At 44.0% G+C, this 22,753-nt stretch overlaps 1 protein-coding gene across 1 annotated transcript in view; it reads right to left on the minus strand.

Moving 5' to 3' along the window:
• Positions 1–22,753, minus strand: part of SLC12A4 (solute carrier family 12 member 4) — a 435,256-nt gene that overhangs the window by 232,863 nt on the left and 179,640 nt on the right. The window contains exon 8 of the mRNA XM_077456642.1: positions 2,853–3,067. Coding sequence (XP_077312768.1) covers positions 2,853–3,067 — 215 coding nt within the window. The remainder of the gene's footprint in view (positions 1–2,852; positions 3,068–22,753) is intronic.

Below are 22,753 nucleotides of genomic sequence, written 5' to 3' on the forward strand. Positions count from 1 at the left end.
GTGCCTGGCATGTTCTACTGTGTGTGGGATGTGTTGGTGCAACTCACTGATCCGCTCTCCTCCGTGTCGGAACGAAAAATACCGACACGGAGGAGAGAATACATCACTTCCTCTCCTGTGTTTACATTACAGGAGAGGAAGTGATGTCACCGGGGATTTCCATTCGTCGGGAGCGATCGCGAGGGGGTGGCCATGAATGAATGGCCGTCCCCTCGTCCGGGATCGCTCCCGAACGAAAACCGACCGCCGCAGGCACCGGGCGGGGGCCCGATCGGGCCCCCGACCCGCGGGAGGCAAATCACGTACATGTACGTGCTTATGCCTGCCCGTGCCATTCTGCCGACGTACATCGGCGTGAGGCGGTCGGCAAGTGGTTAAGGAGGTCACTTATGAACGTCAGCATACTAGCGCCCCATGAAGATGTGAATTTGCATGAAACGCATTGGGACATGAGCTACACACCAACATCTTGCTGCCACTTCCATGCTTGGAACTGGTGGTTCTCTTTGTAAGTGCACTGTGTATTTGTCATTATAATCGTTTTACTAATATTTGGATGAAACCTCTTACTTTATGTGGAATGTATACTTTTTAATAAATATACTACAATATATTAGACACGTTCTTTGCAATATTTATCACATATTTTGGACTCTTTTGCATTGGACTTTAATCACACTGATTTATCTTTATTATAAGTTTTGAATAATGTGAATGCTTTTTACACATATGAATGCTGTGTTGATAGTACACAATTTGAGTTTGTAATATTCTATATTTAGAAGCGCTGCATTATTTTCTTTGTTGGTTTACCTATTGCCAGCTACCCATTTCTTTTCCTTAGCACTGACTGCCTTTTATGTTTTCATAATTATTGGTAATGCTATTCGCATATCATTGAGAAATTAAACTTAGCAGATATACACCCAGCTACAGCCAGATCATTTTACTGCAGCCTTCAGGAAGTGATTGGAAATCTCTCCACTGGATAATTGCAACAAAACAGCTTGTTAGTAAAAATTGAGACTTACCAGTAAATTCTATATCTTTGGACACAGTACAGAGGCCACCTCCCTTCTATTCTTGGAAAGTTAAGTCAAAACTCCACTACCTTAATCAGACAGTACAGGAAACAGGCTGAGTATTCAAAGAACATAGGACACCCTTAAGGAATAACTGGGAATGGAGGGCAACAAGGTGAGCCCTATATTTCAGTCCCCATACAGGTCCAGCTCTAGTAGAGAATGAACCAGTAAAGTCTTATCTGTTCAGGTAACGGAGGACCCCAGTGTCAAAAACAGTGGCTACGGTATACTTAAAAAGGCGCTCCAGGCTCCTCCCAAAAAATTATAAGTCAGCAGCTACAAATACTATAGCTGCTGGCTTTTAATATTAGGGCACTTAACTGTCCAGGCATCCAGCAGTGTCCTTACCCAAGGCGATTCTTCAATCGGGTGCTGGCGCCGCCATCTTGACTAAGGGAAAATGGCAGTGGCTTCACAGACCGTTTCCTACTGCACTACGCTTTGTGAATGGGCCACAGTCTTCTGGGACCCGTGAAGCTGTTTTTTTCCTTAAAGCATTCTATGCATTATTCCATCATTCAATAATTACATTTTTCCACTACTATCTTGGTGCAAGAAGCGCTTAGGTGCAAAAGCATCTGTCTGTCCCTGCATGTGCTTCCATTCTATACGCCTTGCCCAAGTGCCTTCCGGGCCAACAAGCTGGAATGTTTTGATTGGCTGAACAGCATACAACTATAGACAAAAAATACACATTGCACATTTTGGATGTACCTCTTATGTTTACATACAGAATGTATCATGTTTCTATATACTTATGATCTTTATTGTATAGGTTACATAGATTTGAAGGTCCTTTTTTGCCCATGGAAAAATCTATGAAAAATATATTGGATGGAAAGGACCATCTTCTTGTATACAATCACATGGATACCATTACATAAAGTATCTTGTATATTATATGGTGGATATGTCATGAGATATGTGCATTATGTAATATTTTTTCCTATTTAAACAAAAAAAATTGAAACAGAGAGACAGAGCTCTGAGCATTACCTCCTGCAGAAACACAGCTGGAGACAGTAGAAAAACACATCACACACTAGGCTTCAAAAGAGCAAGACCCCCAAACATAGTCAAGCTAGAGAGTGCCAGAACAGGACCCACAGAACATGTTCCATCCAGACAGTCTTTACCCACTCCTGTGGCATACTAACTAAGGAGTCTTCAGGTTAGAGGGTGTACCGTGGCCCTGAACTCGTAAAGCATTCTGTAACTGACTCAGAGTTTGCTGGGAGTCTGGAGAGGGCCCCAGAGCCCAAAGCTCTGGGGTCATATTAGCAGCTGACCCCACAACTTCAGGATGGAATAGTCCAATCTCAGGCATCAGCAGGCATTAGCAAAACCATCTTGTCTCGGAAATACTGCTGCCCCTCGCCACCCATTTTAAAGCATAAAGATAAATGTTTTAAATTAGATGGTAATTAACTTAAAGTGGAACTTTACCTATAAAAAACTTGATAAAACAGAATGTTCTTTGGCAAGGAACATACATTCCACATTAATAATGCTACCAAATTGAGTGTGTGCTGTAAATTGCATCCAGCATTTCTCCTTGGATTTTAAACAGTATAGACACTTATTTTTAATCTTTTTATTCTTTTACATTAAAAATAGATCACTTCAGGGGCCAGTCTGAATTGTTCTAGCAGGACTTAATTTTCTGACATGTTACATGTTTATGAATACAAAAAAAGAAAAAGTGTGCTATAGGTGATCTACTGATGTAAAGTATCTGCATCAGTATGCATTAGAATTATGACTTACCTTTCAAAACACCACTGGCTGCTCCTGGTATGCCAGAGATTTCACTGACCTCATTTTGAAGAAAGTACTCATCACATGTGCTACTGGTAAAATTTGAAGATCCACAAAACAGTTCCGACAACTTTGTAGCCACAGTAACATTATCAATTATTGTTGTTTTGGCACATATATCAAACCGGTCTCTTGAAAGGGTTCTGTTGCCGAGCACACATATTCTAAGACAAAAAAACGTAAGATTTTAAGACAGGGCAGGCTGTGCAGGCATTGAGAAACATTTATCTCCCCCAGTACCTTTTTTTCCTCCTATTTTTTTAAAATAAATATATTTCTCCTCTCTTCTAGAACATGAGGCACACAATCTACCCGAGTATTATTTCTGTCATCTTCTCATGACAACTCTGGTCGACTTATGCTCTGACTGTGCAATGTTTTATTATGCCGTTTTACACATAATTTTTGTTTATTTAGTTACACAGGTACTTCTATAGTACTGCCAAATTACACAGCGCTTGCTTTACATATATATTGTACATTCACATCAGTCCCTGGCCTTAGGCGGCTACAATCTAAAATCCCTTAACCACTTTGAACGCGGTATCTGCGGTTTGCTGGTGGATTTAATCCCTTTTCGGCCGCCAGCGGGAGAAAAAACTGCGCCGGTAAAACGGTGCTAAAAATAATACCGATTTATCGCTGATGCCTGGGGAGGCTCAGTGTGAAAGGGGTCTAAAGCGCTATTTAAATTACAATTGCGCGGTCATGCAACACTGTACCCAAACTAAATTTTCAGAATTTTGTTCCCACAAATAGAGCTTTCTTTTGGTGGCATTTGATCACCTCTGGGGTTTTTTTTATTTTTTGCTAATTTTCTTCATTTCTGCTATACAACTTTGTAAATAAGAGTTTTCTCCTTTACTGATGGGCACTGATAAAGGCTGCAATGATGGGCACTGATGTACACTATTTTGGAGAGGATTACCCCGTATTGTCCAGCTAAATTACTAATCCTGGGAGACTTTAATAACACCCTCTCCCCTGATCTTGATAGGCCCACTCAATCGCAATCCTCTAGGGGAGACCTGATGGGGTGGACAGACGCGGCGGGGGTCACGGAGGTGTGGAGATGGCTGCACCCACGTACTAAGGCTTACTCGTGCTTCTCTACGTCCTACAAAACCTCCTCTAGAATAGATTATGCGTTCGCAAATCAACATATGTTATCAGACGTGGTAGAGGCGACATACCTGCCTAGTGGGCTGTCTGATCATTCCCCCCTCAAAATTACTATGCGGGCGACGGAGCGTCGCAACAGATCCCTATGGCGCCTTGGGGTGCAGTGGATCTCCCACGAAGAGATAGCGGGGCGAATCCCACAAGCACTGCGAGAATACTGGGAACTTAATGCGGGGTCATCCTCTCCTCCCACAGTTTGGGATGCCTTTAAGGCATACACTAGAGGGCAATATATGTCAGAAATTAAGGCGGTCAAGGTAACTCAACAGGTCACAAAAACCCAGTTGGAGGGAGAGATTGAGGAGGCAGCTGCTGACTATGGGTCTGACCCCTCGGTCTCCAATTTCGATCGGCTTCATTCCACAAAACGGTGTCTCCACCTCCACCTCTCTGAGATTACCCGGTTGGAGGTTTTTCACTCTAAACAAAAGTTTTTTGAGCAGGGTGATAGGAATGGTAGGCTACTGGCAATGATGTCTCACCATGATACCCCTATGACCCTGATTCCCGAATTGGTTTCTCCTACCGGGGACTATTACATCCCGGGAGGGCATCCTAAGGGAGTTTCGGGCCTTCTATCAGACATTATACACTTCCACGCTCCCTCCTGTTGTGGATCCGGGCGGGATGGTGCCTCTCCTGGACCCCCTGGCCTTGGGGTGGCTCTCAGATGAGGAGAGGTCCCATCTGGTCCGACCTATTACTGCGGAGGAAGTGCATGCTGTTATTAACTCGCTCGCAGCTGGGAGGGCCCCGGGCCCGGACGGTCTGCCCGTCGAGTTCTACCGATCCCACGTGGATCTTCTGGCCCCTCTACTGGCTGACCTGTATACCCAGTGTCTGGAGGGGGGAGCGCTCCCACCCTCCATGGCAGATGCCCATGTCATTCTAATTCTCAAGCCCAATAAAGATCCCAAACAATGCGCCTCCTATAGACCCATTGCTCTTCTTAACACTGACTTTAAAATTTTATCTAAATTAATCACGGTTAGACTTAACCCCCTTCTGCCCTCCATTATAGACCCTGACCAGACGGGGTTCATGGCCCAGAAATCGACGGACATCAACCTCCGCAGACTTTTCACCAATCTCCATGCCAAACATGATAATGTGGGCACTAGAACGGTTGCCTCCTTTGATATCGAGAAGGCATTCGATTCGATCGAGTGGCCTTATCTCTGGGAAGTTCTGCGGAGGATGGGGTTTCCGTTGGTTTTTATTGGGTGGCTACAGACTATGTACAGATCCCCAAAGGCAGCCATTAGGCTGGCGGGGGATGTTTCTGCTCCCTTCCCGTTGTCCAGGGGTACCAGGCAGGGCTGCCCTCTCTCTCCAGCACTTTTCGCCATTGCTATGGAACCGGTGGCGGAAGCATTGCGGGTCTCGCCCCATATAAAAGGACTGAAAATGGCTTGGCTGGAGGAGAGGGTGGCACTGTATGCTGACGACCTCCTGCTTTTTCTGAATGACGCGGACCCTTCTCTTAGAGGAGCGCTGCGAGTACTGACTGACTTTTCTAAGATAACTGGACTGCGGGTGAACTGGACGAAGTCCCAGTTACTTGCTATTGACCCTGAGGCAAAACGACTAGCCCCGCCAAATATCCAACTGCAATGGGTAGATGACATGGTGTACCTGGGAGTGAGGGTCTCGAGAGACGTATCCAGCTTTATCCCCCTCAATCTAGATCCGGTGGTTCAAAATGTCAAGGCCAGGTTGAAAGCCTGGGAAAACCTTCCCCTATCCCTCTTAGGCCGCATTAACCTAATCAAAATGAAGATAATCCCTAAATTTACCTATCTATTCCGTAACTCCCCACAATGGATTCCTTCCTCATTTTTTACGAAATTGAATCGTTTGTTCTCTTCCTTCCTCTGGGGCTCCGGCCCCCATAGGTTTAAACTATCCACGCTGATGCGTCCGGTGCTGCGGGGGGGATTGGCGTTTCCTGACTGCCAGAAATATTTTCTGGCAGCACAGTTGGTCACGGTAGTCTGGTGGATGACACCAGACATGTCCAACCCTGCGGTGGTTCTGGAGGCTGCGGTGGTCCGATCCGTGGAGGCCCTGACACACTTACCCCTGCGGGGTCCCAGAGCCCCCTATGACCTGACACCCTCTATGCACACAACTCTAAGGGCCTGGCGGGCGGGACTGGGACTGGAGGGGTTTCCGGGGACTGCAATCTCCCCACACACCCCCCTATGGAATAATCCTACCTTACCTCACCTCTACTCACTACCAGACCCCAAAATTTGGGCCAGATGTGGCATAAAACTCTTATCTGACCTCATGTCCGGTACGACTATACACCCCTTTAATCACCTGGTATCTCGCAATAATGTACCCCCCTCGCATCTATTCCGCTATATGCAGCTATCCCATGCTTTCAAGGCCCAAGTGGTACCCAATACCACGCAAATTGTGCAATCCGCCCTGGAAAAGGTTACAAGATCTGAATGTACTAGGAAGCCGACTTCGGTCCTATATGCGCACCTTATTAGGGTCTCTTTTCCAGATCTGTCAAAGCTCCGGCAGAGATGGACTCAAGACATATCGGATCTGGATTCCGAGGACTGGGAGGACATGTGGGACTTTCCCTTCACCATCCTGGTCTCCCTTCGTGACCGCCTCATACAATACAAAATTCTACACCGGGCATATATTACCCCGTATAGATTACATAAAATGAGAACCTCCCTGTCCTCGGAATGCTGGAGATGTACTGGGGATCCGGGTGACTTTATACACATCTTCTGGTCCTGCCCGGTAATTCAGCGTTACTGGTCACAGGTACTATCCATAATTCATGAAGTGGTGGGAATAGATGTAGCCCAGACCCCGCGGATATGCCTTCTGGGATTGGTGGAGGGGGTGGCCCCCAGGATAGCAGACAGAACCCTGATAGGACTTCTACTCTTTTATGCCAGGAAAATGATCACCTTATGCTGGAAAAAGCAGGCCCCGCCGTCATTACAACTGTGGAAATCCCATGTCAATAAAGTCTTACCACATTATAAGGAAACATATCATAACAGGGGTTGCCCCAAAAAATACATGAAAGTGTGGTCTAAGTGGCTGGCTGATGCCTCCACAGTGACTACAGATTAACATGTCCGGGATGTCATCCTGAGGGAAGATGGGAGTGTGGTTGGGGTGGGTCCCTGGCATTGCTCCACTTCAATGTCTTATGTTTTTTAGTGTAACCAATCCTATGAGCCTAGTTCACTTATTCTGGTGCCCCTTGCGGCCCGACTGCAGATGTTGGTCCTAAGTTGTTATATGGAGCGGGAGCCAACCTAGCACTAAGTTAGTGGTTGTTGTTGTGGATGTGCTACAGGTGTCGATTATTCTGTTGGAATCGCTTGACGGCCCCTGCGTGGGTCTAACCATAATACTGTGGCATGTCACTATTTTTTGTTGAATGTTCGTTTGTCTGTCTAAAACTCAATAAAAAATATTTTCAAAAAAAAAAAAAAAAATGATGGGCACTGATGAGCAACACCGATGGCCATTGATAGGTGATAGGTGACACTGATGGGTACTTATGGGTGGCACTGATGGGCATCACTGTAAAGCAGGCACTGGCAGGCATTACTGATGGGCACTGACTGGCATAATTTTTGAGCACAGATTGGCATCCCTGGTGTTCTTGGGTGGCATACCTGGTGGTCATCACTTGGGGGAGCTGCTCAGGCAATCAGCGCAGACCCCCCTGTCAGGAGAGCAGCAGATTGGCTCGCCTCTACTCACGCCTGTCAGACGCGAGTGAAGAAAATCCGATACACGTCTCTTCCTGTTTTCACCATGATCAGCTGTGATTTTACCACGTGTTCAGCTGTGTCCAGAGTCTCCATCAGACTCCACTGAGATTGGTGTTGCGGTGTGTCAGACTGACATGCCACACCACCGATCGCTGCGTGGAGTCCCCGCGGGCGCGTGCGGGCTGTTAGACCCCTTTCACACTGGGGCACTTTGCAGGTGCTATAACACTAAAAATAGCGCTTGCAAAGTGCCCTGAAAGAGCCACTGCTGTCTCTCCAATGGGAAAGCGCTGAGGGCTTTCAAATTGGAACGATGCGCTGGCAGGACACCAAAAGTCCTGCTAGCAGCATCTTTGGAGCGGTGAATACACCACTCCTAAACCACTGAAATCAATGGAACAGCGTGGCTATATCACTGGCATAGGGCTGGTGCAGCAGCGCTTTGCGATGGTTTTGACCCTTTCCCGGCTGCTAGCGGGGGGTAAAAGCTCCCCGCTAGCTGCCGAATAGCACTGCAAAATTGAGGGTAAAGCACTGCTAAAAAACGCTTTACCGCCGACACACCCAACGCCCCAGTGTGAAAGGGGCCTTAGCCTGAAAGGCGTCATATGTTGTCCAGTCAGGATAAAAACGCAACCACTGCTCAGCTGTCATTTTGATATAGGCAAGGGCGAGAAGTGGTTAAAGTGTTACTAAACCCTGTAATATAAAAATAATTCATCTGACCCCTGACCCCACAGTGTCCACTGCTTCTAAATCTTCTTTTTACATTAAAATACTGCCACTATATACCTTTTTGGATGATCTGTATACCACGGTTACATGATAAACTGCACAGTTTCTCCAGTGCTGAGAGTTCAGAAAGGAAGAGATTTTCACTGCAGCCTGTATACACTCCAACATGTGTGATGTTAATATCATGTGACCTGGCTATCTCTGAGAACAAGTAACTGTTCTCTCCAGTATAAAATACACAACTGAGCATGTGCTGGTCGGTTACTTTGTGTTAACTGGCTTTTCCCAGATTGACAGCGCAGGAGGGAAGGATCTATGCATACAGGATGAAACAGCCTTTTTACACAATACAGAGGATTAACTCCTTAAGTTTCACAGTGAGTATAAGCAGCATGCTATGCTGCATATGCAGACTGATTTTACTGTTGTGGGTTTAGTAACACTTTAAGCCTAGTATACACGAGCCAAATATCCAACATTCAGCCATTGTGTATGGCAGCCATGCCCGGCTTCTGTCAGACGAGCATGCTGGAAAACCAATAGTCGACCGGCTCCCAATCAACGCTCTCAGCCAATGGCTGAGAGCGCTGACCAGTGTCCTGTCAGAGCAAACAGTTTGTGTGTACATGGTGTGTACTAGGCTTAACTCATGTTCATACATACAAATACTAGGGACGATTTAGACCGGAGGTATTGTAGAACTCACTATGTGAGTTGATCTATTTTGCATATCTGTTTCCTGGATTATTGTGGGAGAATATACAGTGGGAGCTTTTCCTTTAGGCTCTGTTCACACCTATGCGGTTTCAGCTCATAAAACATTTGTAAAGCGCCCAAAAAAAGCCCAACAAGCAAAATCCCATTAATTTCAATGGCACCTGTTCACATCTGAGCGTTTTGTCACCGGAAGCAAAACGCCTGAAAAACACCCTAAGCGCAAAAAAGAACATGAGCTTCTTTGGGGCAGATGTCAGGCGTTTTTCTGCCTTGAACAAAATTGATGCAAAAACGCAGCACAATTGTAGTAAAAATGCACAACTTTGAAACGCTCAGGTGTGAATGCAGACTTAATGTCTACACTGATTTCCCTATTATCATCAAGCACTTTATGACCACTCAAATACAGGATCTTTTTTTTTTTTTTTACTTTTATAATTTTCCAAAGACTTGTGGGAAAAATAACAACTTCAAAAAACTTCATATGCCTCTTACTATATATCTTTAATTGTCTACTTGTATGCAGTCTCTCCTCAGTCGCAGCGGCATTGCAGAGGAAGAGGAAGTCAAGAGGAATATGGTTCCTCTATGGATTTCTGGGTCATTGGGGAATCTATCCGGTTGAATGATGCCGCCCCATGTGACTCTGGTGGCTGTCTTGGGTGAGACAGAGTCTATTTAAGACCCCGGCTACCAGGCATGGTGTGCATATCGCATGTGGATAGTGTAGGGTCAGATAACTCATCTGTCAGTGACAGTATTAGCAGTAGGGAGAGGTTTCAAATGAGTAGGGAAAGAGCAGGTACATGTCAACCTTCCTGGAAACCTTGCCATTAGGGCACAGACCAGCCAGGCTGCATTCCATCCCTTGAGACAGAAACTGTCAGTGCATCCAAGACTTGCTGCTACACTGTTCGCTGCAACACTGAGTGCGCCCAGTCAGGTTTCCCCCGGATGGGTAGTTGTACTGGTCAGAACTCATTTACAATGTAGTTCTGTTACTGCATCTGGAGTGTTTACTGCCACTGCACCTCCCCACACTTGGCAGCAGTCACCAGGATATGTGCCTTCTTGCAGTGGGTGTGGAAGGAGTAGCAGTAATCCTAGCACGGTTAGGATCAGCCATAGCTCTGGTGCCTAAGTTTAATGGCTCCAATATGCCTCTGGTTGAGTGTGAGGAAGGACTAGAAAGTGCTGCATGCGTGTATATTGCCACCCAGCTGGACATGGAGCTGGCTATTAATCCCTTTGAGGATGATTGTTGTGAGCCTTGAGGGCCTGGGGAAAATGTGTCAGTCCCAGAGTTGAGGCAGAGATTGATTCTTTGTCCAGAGGCAGCAGGAGGAAGAGAGCCTCTTTGTGGTAGCACTAAAGCTCTGGAAAATGCCTGTAAAAGAGGGATGTGCATGGCTGTGCCAATTTAACTGCTTCACGGCCAAAGTTAAAATAGCTATAAACTATAAAAAAAGAGCTTTTAAAAAATATAAAAATGAAGGAATGCTAGTGTCATTTAAATGTTACAAAGAATATAACAGAATATGTAAAATTGAAATCAAGGATGCAAAAATTCAAAATGAAAGACAGATTGCAAAAGATAGTAGGACAAACCCAAAAAATTCTTCAAATATATTAATAGTAAAAAGGTTAAGTCTGAGCATGTAGGCCCTTTGCAAAAAAATCTGGAGTGGGTGACTGGGGACAAAGAGAAGGCTAACTTATTAAATACTTTCTTCAGCTCTGTGTATACAAAGGAGCATGGGGGAGCTAATGTCCATAATGGGGGTGGTAGTGACGCAGCCCCAAATCCACAATGGCTCAAAAGTGATATGGTCCACAAATACTTGGACAGAATAAAGGTGGATAAAGCACCTGGACCTGATGGCATGCACCCACGGATCCTAAAAGAATTGAGCTCTGTAATTTCAAAGCCATTGTATCTCATTTTTAGGAACTCATTAATGACAGGAATAGTACCACTGGATTGGTGCAGGGCCAATGTGGTGCCTATATTTAAAAAGAGAACAAAGTCTTTACCAAGTACCTATAGACCTGTTAGTTTAAAAGACCACATAGACGAGTTCTTGCAGGAAAAAAATATTTAAGCAACAGACAGCATGGATTCGTGAAAGACAGAAGTTGTCAGACAAACCTGATTTCTTTTTATGAGGTAGTAAGTAAAACCTTGGACAGAGGGGTGGCGGTGGACGTGGTATACTTGGATTTTGCAAAAGCGTTCGATACAGTTACGCACACACGGCTCATGTGTAAGGTAAAGTCTACAGGTTTGGAAATATCCGTTTGTAAATGGATAGAAAACTGGCTAAAACACAGAATTCAGAGAGTAGTGGTTAATGATTCTTACTCTGAATGGTCTAAGGTTATCAGTGGTGTACCCCAAGGTTCAGTGCTGGGACCCTTAATTTTTAATATCTTTAGAAATGATATTGGGTCTGGTCTGGGATCAAAAGTAACATTTCCGTCTTTGCAGATGACACCAAGCTATGCAGTGGAATAACATCCTTACAGGATGTCTCCAATTTACAAGCCGACCTCAATCAATGCGCTGTCTAATTGGGCGACCATGTGACAGATGAGGTTCAATGTTGAGAATGTAAAGTTATGCACTTGGGGGCTAAGAATATGCATGCATCATACATGCCAGGGGGAGTACAACTGGGGGAATCCATAGTGGAGAAGAATCTGGGGGTTTTGGTAGATCATAAGCTCAATAATAGCATGCAATGCCAAGCTACGGTATCCAAAGCGAGCAAAGTCCTTTCCTGTATTGAGAGGTATGGACTCCAGAGAGAGAGATATCATTTTGCCCCTGGTCATATCATTAGTAAGACCTCATCTGGAATATGCAGTTCAGTTTTGGGCACCAGTTCTCAAAAAGGATATCGGGGAACTGGAGAAAGTGCAGAGAAGGGCAACAAAACTGATAAGAGGCATGGAGGAACTCAGCTATGAGGAAAGATTAGAGGAACTGAATTTATTCACTATATATGGTGTACATGTACAAATATATAAGGGGTCCATATAGTGAACTTGGTGTCGAGTTATTCACTTTACAGTCAACAAAGAGGACTAGGGGGCACTCTTTACGTCTAGATGAAAAGAGATTTCATCTCCAAATACGGAAAGTTTTCTTCACGGTAAGAGCTGTGAAAATGTGGAATAGACTCCCTGCAGAGGTGGTTCTGGCCAGCTCAGTGGATTGCTTTAAGAAAGGCCTGGATGATGTGCTCCTGTTTTTGTCGAACCCTATTGTCTCCATACCTAACCTTATTTCCATCCTGCATGATTTCCGTGGTCTGCCTGGCCTGGGAGTCAACCTCTCTAAGTGTTCGGCCCTCCCGATAAACTTCCCCCAACAGACCGCTGCAATGATTCAAGCTAATTTTGGCTTTCCTATGGATGGCCAGACTATGTCATGTCTAGGGATTAAACTAGCCCCATCTAGCCATAAAATATACCTAGCTAATTATCCTTTTATGTTTACCAGCATTAGACAACTGTTACACTCCTGGGACTCTTATCATATTACATTTCTGGGCAGGGTGCAGGCAGTTAAGATGTCTATCCTCCCTAAACTTTTATTTTTATTTAGATGCTTACCCAACTATATACCCCGCCAGACACTGGAATCTCTGCAGAGGGACATTAATAAGTTTGTCTGGCATAACAAAAAGCCCCGCTTAGGCAAGCAAATGGTCTACAGAACTAGGAACATGGGCGGTCTGGGTCTCCCTAATATCTAGCTATATTATCTCTCAGCCAGACTCCTCCAACTTGCTCAATGGCACTCTTCCCCGAGGACTATACCCTGGCTACTTTTTGAGCGAACCTCAGTGGCCCCCTATTACCTTTCAGGCCTATTATGGACTAAAACATTTTATATTAAAGAGATTTCCGCCCTGAACTCTGTTGTGAGTCAGTCGCTTCGCCTATGGTCCTTGTGTGGAAGGAAGTTCTCAGGTGGAAGGTAGTTCTCACTACTCCCCTCTAACCCTAGGCTGGCCTCCTTCATTGGGAATCCGGTATTCCCTGCCGCCCTTCACAACCAAACTAGCTTCGCATTATGGGTCCTGATGGATTTGATCACCTATGATTCCCTTCATGAAGGGGGACTTTTAGGTCATTCCAATCTCTCCAAACCTCCCACGCCCTCCCCAATTCTGAATTTTTCCGATACTTGCAAATTAGGCACTTTTACAATGCTTACTTCCCTAGGACCGCCTCAGGGACAGACACCTTTTTCGAGAGATTGTGTGAACCGGAATCCAGGGATAGGGGCGGAATCTCCATCCTATACTCATCCCTTGCGGGCTTGGGCCTCTTGGATAAATCATCATCCATACTTAATTGGGAACCGGGGATGGGGGAAGAGGCCTCCTCAGAGGAGTGGTCATCTGGCAGAGAGTGAATGATAGAGTGTCGGGGATTATTGGTACCCCTATCACGCTTACCTACCAAATGTGCCTTTTCTTTGCTGATATCCCAGGTTCTACCCCCCCCCCCCCCCCCCCCCCCCGCGACCAAAAACTTTCCCATACCTTTTTTAGTGCAGTACACTGGTCGATTGGCCTGTTCTGGCGCTCTCCTACGGTTGCATGGGATCAGGTACTTAAGAGAATGGCTGCCATTCAACTTATGGAAAGGATTTATCATACAATCATGGACACCATACATGTATACGACCTCAAATGGATGTCCTGGACTCCCTGAAGGGCCTTATACATACAGCTTGGGACAGACTTGGAGTCTGCACATCCTAAATGAAGATACTGACTAGGATCAGCGTTTTCCAGGCCCCGTACCTTTTTGAGTTGTTTTTAAGTTTTTAAAGTTATGCTTTTGTTTTCTTTATTTTATTGGCATGTCAATACTCTGATGCCTATATGGCGGTACAGGTTCTGCCCCCGCACGGGGAAGTGGGGGTTACTCTATTAATCTATTTGTTTCCTAGCCCACCATACCCCCACGTGCGATGATGAAAATGTTGGTTGCAGGTATTTTTCAGACTGCTTTTTGTTATGCACTATGGTTTTTGTAACTGCACCAAGGAACCCTTTGTACTGCTATTGACTTGTCTACTGTGTTGTATCTCTCATGTTATGGATCAATTTGTGGAAGTCACTTACTGTATATGCCCTTTCTTTTTGTCGTAATAAAAGTTCGTATTAAAAAAAAAAAAGAAAGGCCTGGATTATTTCCTAAGTGTACATAATATAACTGGGTACTAACATTTATAGGTAAAGTTGATCCGGGGAAAATCCGATTGCCTCTCGGGGGATCAGGAAGGAATTTTTTCCCCTGCTTTAGCTAATTGGATCATGCTCTGCTGGGGTTTTTTGCCTTCCTCTGGATCAAGTGTGGGTATAGAATTGGGTATATGGGCTGGTATGATATTATATTTTTTTTTTTTTTGTGGTTGAACTGGATGGACTTGTGTCTTTTTTCAACCTGACTAACTATGTAACTATATTATATTTGGAAACTTCTGCGCTCTATGGGAAATAGAAAAGTAACTAATGGAAAAAAGCTGCAATCACTAAATGAGTTGTCTCTCACCACTAAAAAAATGAAATAAAGGATGTGATGCGCTGATTTCCAACCATACAATGATCGCGATAGGCCACAGGTATGCGATTATCAAATAAAGTGCAACTGTGCATAAATTAATCAAGTGATGCTTCTGTGCATATATAAAAGTAATAGCTAGTGCATAAAACCATAAGGTGACTCTATGTGCAAACAAACGCAGATTTGTCATATAGACCAAAAGTCTCCAAGACGTAACGCGTAGGAACCCGGAAGTGACGTCCATATCCGGTCTTACTCTAATGCTGTCTGTCAGATGTGTCTATATCAGCTTCGTTTGTGAGTAGTTTTTAAACCTGTTTAATAAAACTTCTATGTTTTAAATACTACACTATGGCGGTCCCTCTTAATCTATTTCTTTGAGTTTACCTGCCATTCACGAGGAAGTTAGAGAAGTCTCCTAAAGATTGTGTTACACAGCCGTTTTCTGCAATCATCCTGGTGTTCATCATTTATATTGCTGTTCACTCACAGCAGTGAGGTAATTGCATAATATTTGCTTTTTTGCACGGATCATCACGGATGGATTAATTGCCCAGCACGCTGCACGTTTTACTTAGTGTATTTACCGGATTGCATGATCTGACTGTGTATGGGACATTTACCTTCAATCACGCTGGTCACTCGAATTGAATATTTTATATTTTCTTTTTTTTTTACCTGTTTGTGCTCCATTTTATACACTTTTTGATAAGTAACATTCACTTTTTTAAAAAAAAATTTTGGGTTTGTATGACAAACTTGCGTTTTTTTTGCACATAAAGTCACTTTATGGTCTTTGCACCAGTTATCACTTTAACGTATACCCAGAACTTGTCTTTGCTTCACTATATACATTTTGTAATTAAGTTTACACACTTCATATATGTATTTTGGTCTATATGACAAATCTGCGTTTGTTTGCACATAGAGTCACCTTATGGTTTTATGCACTAGCTATTACTTTTATATATGCACAGAAGCATCACTTGATTAATTTATGCACAGTTGCACTTTATTTGATAATCGCATACCTGTGGCCTATCGCGATCATTGTATGGTTGGAAATCAGCGCATCACATCCTTTATTTCATTTTTATGTAACTATATTACCTACTGTGGAACCAGTTTGTGGTAGGAGTTTAGGCTGGCCCAGTCAGGAGTGCCCCACAGGAGGGAATCAGAGCACAACTCACTCTCAACTCTCTTTTCAAGACACAGTGGTGGACACGGTTGCACGGGAGCAGGGAGATGCAGAGGCAACTGACCCGTTGCACCTGAAAGAGGAGGCATTGGTTCCTTCTCTTCTGTTAGCCACACACACAAAGTGTTGGAGGGAACTCACCCTAGACAAGGCCTCCCTGAAGCAAGAAATGTCCTCAATCAAGGGAGGTTCGGCCTTTCCCTCCATTACTGGGGATCTGGAGGAGGACAGAAGTGCTAATGGTAACTGTCAGAGTATGAAGTCTACACCCAGAGGTTCAGGATGCGAGACCATCTGGACCCCACCTAGCTATCCCTCAAGGCAGCAAAGAAGTTAGCAGAGGGTGGTGACACAGGGCCCAGTAAGTTCAGCTGTGCTTAATGTTCTGGACATAAACGTGTTGAAGGACTTGGACTTACCCCTACTTACTGTCCAAATTCAAGCCTACTGGCTGGCGTGCACAGGACTGTGGCCTGCAGGATGCAAGCTGTGTGGATCTACGCGATACAGTTCTATGAGAACTAGCAAAGAGCAGCATGAAAACAGTCCGAACAGGTGGGGGTTGTTCGCACTCCTCCCAAATAAAAATTACTTCTGTCACCCCTCCAAGAGGTAGTCTGGTCTCTTCCCATCAGGGCTCACAGGAACCTTCAAGAGGTCACTGTAATGGTGAAACCCTGAGAGAAATTTGGAGCGGCTGGTCGCTCTCACTTAATCCAAGGTCTACTAGGGGAAAGTCCAAGTTCAGCTCATCCACCTGATTCCATCTCATTCCCCAACCATGGCACCCCAGCAAACCTGCACATAGTGCCCCGTCACTGTATCTGTGAGGCTCAGCCCAGGGTAGAAGCCATATGTGCCCCTCTACAAACAGCCATGGCCTTGTTAGATGGGTCACAATACAAGCTACAGCTAGAAGAGCTGGACATCCCCTTCTGGGACTATCTTCTACCACAACAATGGCTGTTTCAGCAACTGCTGGAAAAGCATCTGCGGGTCTTTGTCACCAGTCCAAAAGACTATGGTTACACAGAGGCCATCATCCACCCAAGCAACACAGGGAATGCTCCACCCATCTGGGAGCGGTACCATCACATTACTCTAGCTTTGTGCCAGGAGGCCAAGGGCTTCGTCCTCAACATGCTACAAAGTGGGGTGATTCAGGAGAGAGTTGTACCCCTTAGGCAGCTCCTGTGGTCCTGGTGCCAAAGAATGATGGAAGTCTGCAATTCTGTGTAGATTACCGCAAGCTTAATGCATGAACTCACCGGGATGCCTGCCCTTTGCTCCGGAGAGAGGAACAGCATACGGCACTGGGCCAAGCCAAGTACTTCTCCACCCTTGACTTGGCAAGTGGCTATTGATAAGTCCTGATGAGATTTCAAGATCCTGAAAAGAATGCCTTCATTATGCCCTGGAACTTTTCAAATTTACCTGCATGCCCTTTGGGCCAAGAAATGTTTCAGCACCTAATGGGACTTTTAAGGCAATTTGAAAACAAAGAACTAGATATTCATTAAAAAAATATATATTTTTTTACAAAATTTCAATATGATTAAAAGATTCCCACACGGTAAACAATACAAAAAGACATGAACGTATTATAATATTGCACAAATAATCATCCTAAAGTGGTATTTCCCCACTACTTGGGAGTATACTATCCATACATGTCACAGATGGTGATGGGTAGTGGGAACATCCAACACGTTTCGAAATGTGTATAAACTATACTCTTCTTAAGGGACTAATACCACTTCTGAAAGTATAGAACATTAATGCAATTTAGAATCCCAATAAATGAATATAAAACATAACATTTAAAAAAAATATTAAGTGTCAAATTTACATATCTTGCTATATAATTGGAGAGGGCGCGCCAACAAAAATGTTGGTCATAAATGTATACAGAACAAGCCTTTCACCACATACAGGGACCACTGGATGAACTCCCATAAGGGCACCCAAAACACGAAAGAAGAGAGGCAAAGATTATGAACTGCAAAAGTAAAAAAAAAAATATATAAAAAAAATAAAAGATTATACTTAGTTCAAAAATGTATTGAATGTTTACCTCACAGGGGATCGCTAATCTGTAAGGATTCCGATCATCCTATCAAGGCATAAATAAATAAAAAAAATACTTACTGAGCAGAGCCTCCTATATGTTTAGCTGAGGTACAAACCATAAGGGTTAGTGATAGGCTTTATCCAAGTGGATTCAGGCAGGTTGTTCTAATGACCCCCGCGAGTAAAGATTTGCTCCACTGCACAAACGTCGACATGGATTCAGTGAAGGAAAGAATGGTGCCAATGTGGTCCCCGGTGTCTCCTCATATGTCCCATGTGTGCCAAAAGTCACGCCACATGTGACACGGCGTAATGATGTCACACGCAAAGTAAAGCAATGACGGTAGACGCATCTGGTGCAACATGAACAGCGCAAGATGATATACATCATATATACAGGGATGAAGGCAATTTACATGCCAAGCTACATGAGTCTTTAAACTTTTTGTTTCAGCACTTAAAGTAGAGATGTCTGGGAGACTTCAACTTTGAGCCTGTGCTAGTCTACTTGGACTATATAATTATTTTCTCCAAGACTTTTTGAGGACCATGTTAAGCACTTAGACTGGGTGCTCAGCCACCTAGCATAGTATGGGTTGAAACTCAAGCCTAGTAAATGCACCTCAATGAGGCAGAGCATCCAGTAGCTGGGGAACATTGTAGAAGCTGGAAGGGTCTCTCCGGTTCCAGCAAAGGTACAAACTGTACAGGACTGGCACCCCCAGCCATCTAGTCTTCAAAGAGCAATATGTGGTCCCTCAGAATGCAGAAATCTACAACCGAGAAGAGTGTGTGCTGATTCAACATAAGTTTCATGCAGGTGCAGTGCTTCCTCTCTCAATAGCGCAAACCACCCTCTCTTGAATGTCAAAGTGTCCAGTACAGCTCAATCGACCCAGAGGCAAGCATCATCTTAAGATGCAGGACAATGTGCTTTATTGCCAGGTGTGCAGCAAGAAAATTAACCTAAGCATAAAACCAGAAGGATGATTTTAAAATAACAATGTGGAGGCAGATTTCCACTTTTGAACTTGTATCTACAGGTAAGCCTATAATAATTGTGTTCCCTCATCCTCCCTCCACTCCGTCATCAGAAAGCTACAAATTATTAGCACGAGTCTCCTACCTTTTTTGGCTTGATAAAGAGGGGGATATTCACAAAAAGTGTTGCTTAGCAGATGCACTAGCACCACTTAGACAATGAGGACACCGGCAGATTTAATCTCTTAGCAGGTCCTCGTATGTGTCACCCAAAAAAAGATGTAAAAGTCAGCACTATACACCTGAATAAACTGTTAAATAGCTGCTAGTAAATAATCAAAAAATTCATGATATAGTGAAGTTCATAAATAAATATAAAGTTACATAGTAAGAGGTCAAAAAATGACTAGTCCATCAAGTCCAACCTATGCGTGTGATTATATGTCAGTATTACCTTGTATATCCCTGTTGCTGTGGTCGTTAGGGTGCTTATCTAATATTTTCTTGAAACTATCGATGCTCCCCCCTGAGACCACCACCTGTGGAAGGGAATTCCATATCCTTGCCACTCTAATGGGCCGTACACACAATAGGATTTTCCGACAACAAATTTTGGACGTGTTGTCGGAAAGTCCGGCCATGTGTATACTCCATAGAACATTTGTTGGCGGAATTTCTGCCAACAAATGTTTGAGAGCAGGTTCTCAAATTTTCAAAAACAAGACTTGTTGTCGGAAATTCCGAGCATGTGTACACAATTCGGACGCACAAAAGTCCACGCATGCTCGTAATCAAGCAGAAGTGTCGCACTGGCTACTGAACTTAATTTTTCTCGGCTGGTCATACGTGTTGTTACGTCAGAGCTTTAGTGACGTCTGGAATTTCCACCATTTGTGTGACCGTGTGTATGCAAGACAAGTTTGAGCCAACATCCTTTGGAAAAAAATGCATGGTTTTGTTGTCGGCAAATCCTATTGTGTGTACATAGCTTTATAGTAAAGAACCCTCTACGTAGTTTAACCACTTAAGCCCCGGACCATTTTGCTGGCTTAAGACCAGAGCACTTTTTGCGATTCAGCACTGCAAAGCTTTAACTGACAAATGCGCAGTCGTGCAAAGTGGCTCCCAAACAAAATTGACGTCCTTTTTTTCAGACAAATAGAGTTTTCTTTTGGTGGTATTTCATCACCTCTGCGTTTTTTTATTTTTGCCCTATAAACAAAAAAAGAGTAACAATTTTGAAAAAAACAAAACAAATTATTTTTAACTTTTTGCTATAACAAATATCCCCCAAAAATATATAAAAAAACAATTTTTTCCTCAGTTTAGGCTGATACGTATTCTTCTACATATTTTTAAGCGATTATTGATTGGTTGGCGCAAAAGCTATAGCGTTTACAGAATAGGAGATCGTTTTATGAAATTTTTATTAATATTTTTTTTTTTTTACTAGTTATGGCGGCGATCAGAGATTTTTATTGTGACTGCGACATTATGGCGGACACATCGGACATTTTTGGGACCATTGTCATTTATACAGCAATCAGTGCTATAGAAATGCACTGATTCCTGTGTAAATGACACTGGCAGTGAAGGGGTTAACCAGAAGGTGGCAATGTAGGGGTTAAGTGTGTCCTAGGGGTGTGTTTCTAACTGTGGGGTGTGTGGCTGTGATTTACAGAACACTAATATGTGCTTCAATCACAGGGAGCAGAGATCAGTGTCACTTGTTGCTAGGCAGAACGGGGAGATGCTGTTTACATCGGCATCTCCCTGTTCTCCCTCCCCGTGAGACGATCGCAGGTATCCCTGCAGCGATCGAGTCCGCGGGACCCGTGGTCAGACTCACGGGGTCCTGACCAGCACGCGCCCCAATTTGCCTGCCCGTGCCATTCTGCCAACGTACATTGTCGTGCGCTGGTCGGGAAGCGGTTAAGGTTAAACCTCTTTTCTTCTAATTTTAATGAGTGGCCACAAGTTTTGTTAAACCTCCTTCTGCAAAAAAGTTTTATCCCTATTGTGGGGTCACAAGTACGGTATTTGTAAATTAAAATCATATCCCCTTCTCAAGCGTCTCTTCACCAGAGAGAATAAGTTCAGTGCTTGCAACCTTTCCTCATAACCAATATCCTCCAGACCCTTTATCAGCTTTGTTGCCCTTCTTTGTACTCCATTTCCAGTACATCCTCCCTGAGGACTGGTGCCCAGAACTGGACAGCATACTCTAGGTGCGGCAAGACCAGTGTCTTGTAGAGCAGGAGAATTATTTTATCTCTGAATTAATCCCCTTTTTAAAGAGGAAGTAAACTCTCCCACTCTGATGCTTCTTTTCATTTAGTCCATTATAATAAGTAATTATCAAAGTATAGCCACTGTAATCCAGACCAAATCGCATATTACTTACTGTTTAAAGAAACTTTAAAAAAAAATTGTTTCCAGGGGTTAGGCAGCGCCATCTTAAGTATTGTTTTCTGAGTCCACAGTGGAGTGCATTTCCGCCCTTACATTGAGCACTTCCTGTACTGTTAACCAAGCCTCCTTCTCAATCTAGCGTTTCTATGGCAACCCTGCTTCCCTGTTCATAGCTGACTTGTTTATTTCATAGTATTTACTTGTGCTGATTACCTAGTGTTTGCCTGTATGAGTCCTATCAGCTTCAGCTGATAAGACTGCAGTACTACTGTCCCATGCCCTGCTTTACACTGTATGTGAGGTCACATGGTGTGTGGAAGGAAGCTCTGAGTGATAAGCAGCCTCCTGGAAGTTCAGTGTTGTGTGCCGTAGATAAGACAGAGAGTGTGCCGTAAATCAGGGGAGATCTGGGCATGCTCAGTGACGTAATTCTAAAGAACAAAAAGGATTACAACAATACTAAGCAAGTAAGGAGATATCTACAAGCAGTGTTCATTAGGGCTTTTTATGCTGATTTACATGGGACAAAGTTGTAGGGGAGGGTTTACAGCCACTTTAATGCATGTTCTGTCTGCTTTGTTAGCAGCAGCTTGGCATTGCATGCCATTGCTGAGCCTATCATTTACTAGGAATCCCAGGTCCTTTTCCATCCTAAATTCCCGCAGAGGTTCTCCCCCCAGATTGCATTCATATTTTTGCCACCCAAATGCATTATTTTACATTTTTCTACATTGAACCTCATTTGCCATGTAGTTGCACAACACATTAATTTGTTCAGATCTTTTTGCAAGGTTTTCATATTCTGTGGAGAAGTTATTGCCCTGCTTCGCTTAGTATCATCCACAAATACAGAGATTGAACAGTTTGCCCCATCCTCCAGGTTGTTTATTAACAAATTAAACAGGATTAGTCCAAGCAGAGAACCCTGGGGGGCCCCACTACCCACCCCTGACCATTCCAAGTACTCCCCATTTATCATCACCCTCTAAACTCACCCTTGTAGCCAGTTTTCAATCCATGTACTCACGCTATGGTCCATACCAACGGACCTTATTTTGTACAGTAAACGTTTATGGGGAACTGTGTCAAATGCTTTTGCAAAATCCAGATGCATCGTGTCTACGGCCTTCCTTTATCTAGATGGCAACTCCCCTCCTCATAGAAGGTTAACAGATTTGTTTGGTAAGAACAATTCTTCATGA

Source organism: Lithobates pipiens, unplaced genomic scaffold (assembly GCF_037356315.1).
Source record: "Lithobates pipiens isolate NorthernLeopardFrog02 unplaced genomic scaffold, aLitPip1_a1.2 Scaffold_10, whole genome shotgun sequence".
Lineage (NCBI taxonomy): Eukaryota > Metazoa > Chordata > Amphibia > Anura > Ranidae > Lithobates > Lithobates pipiens.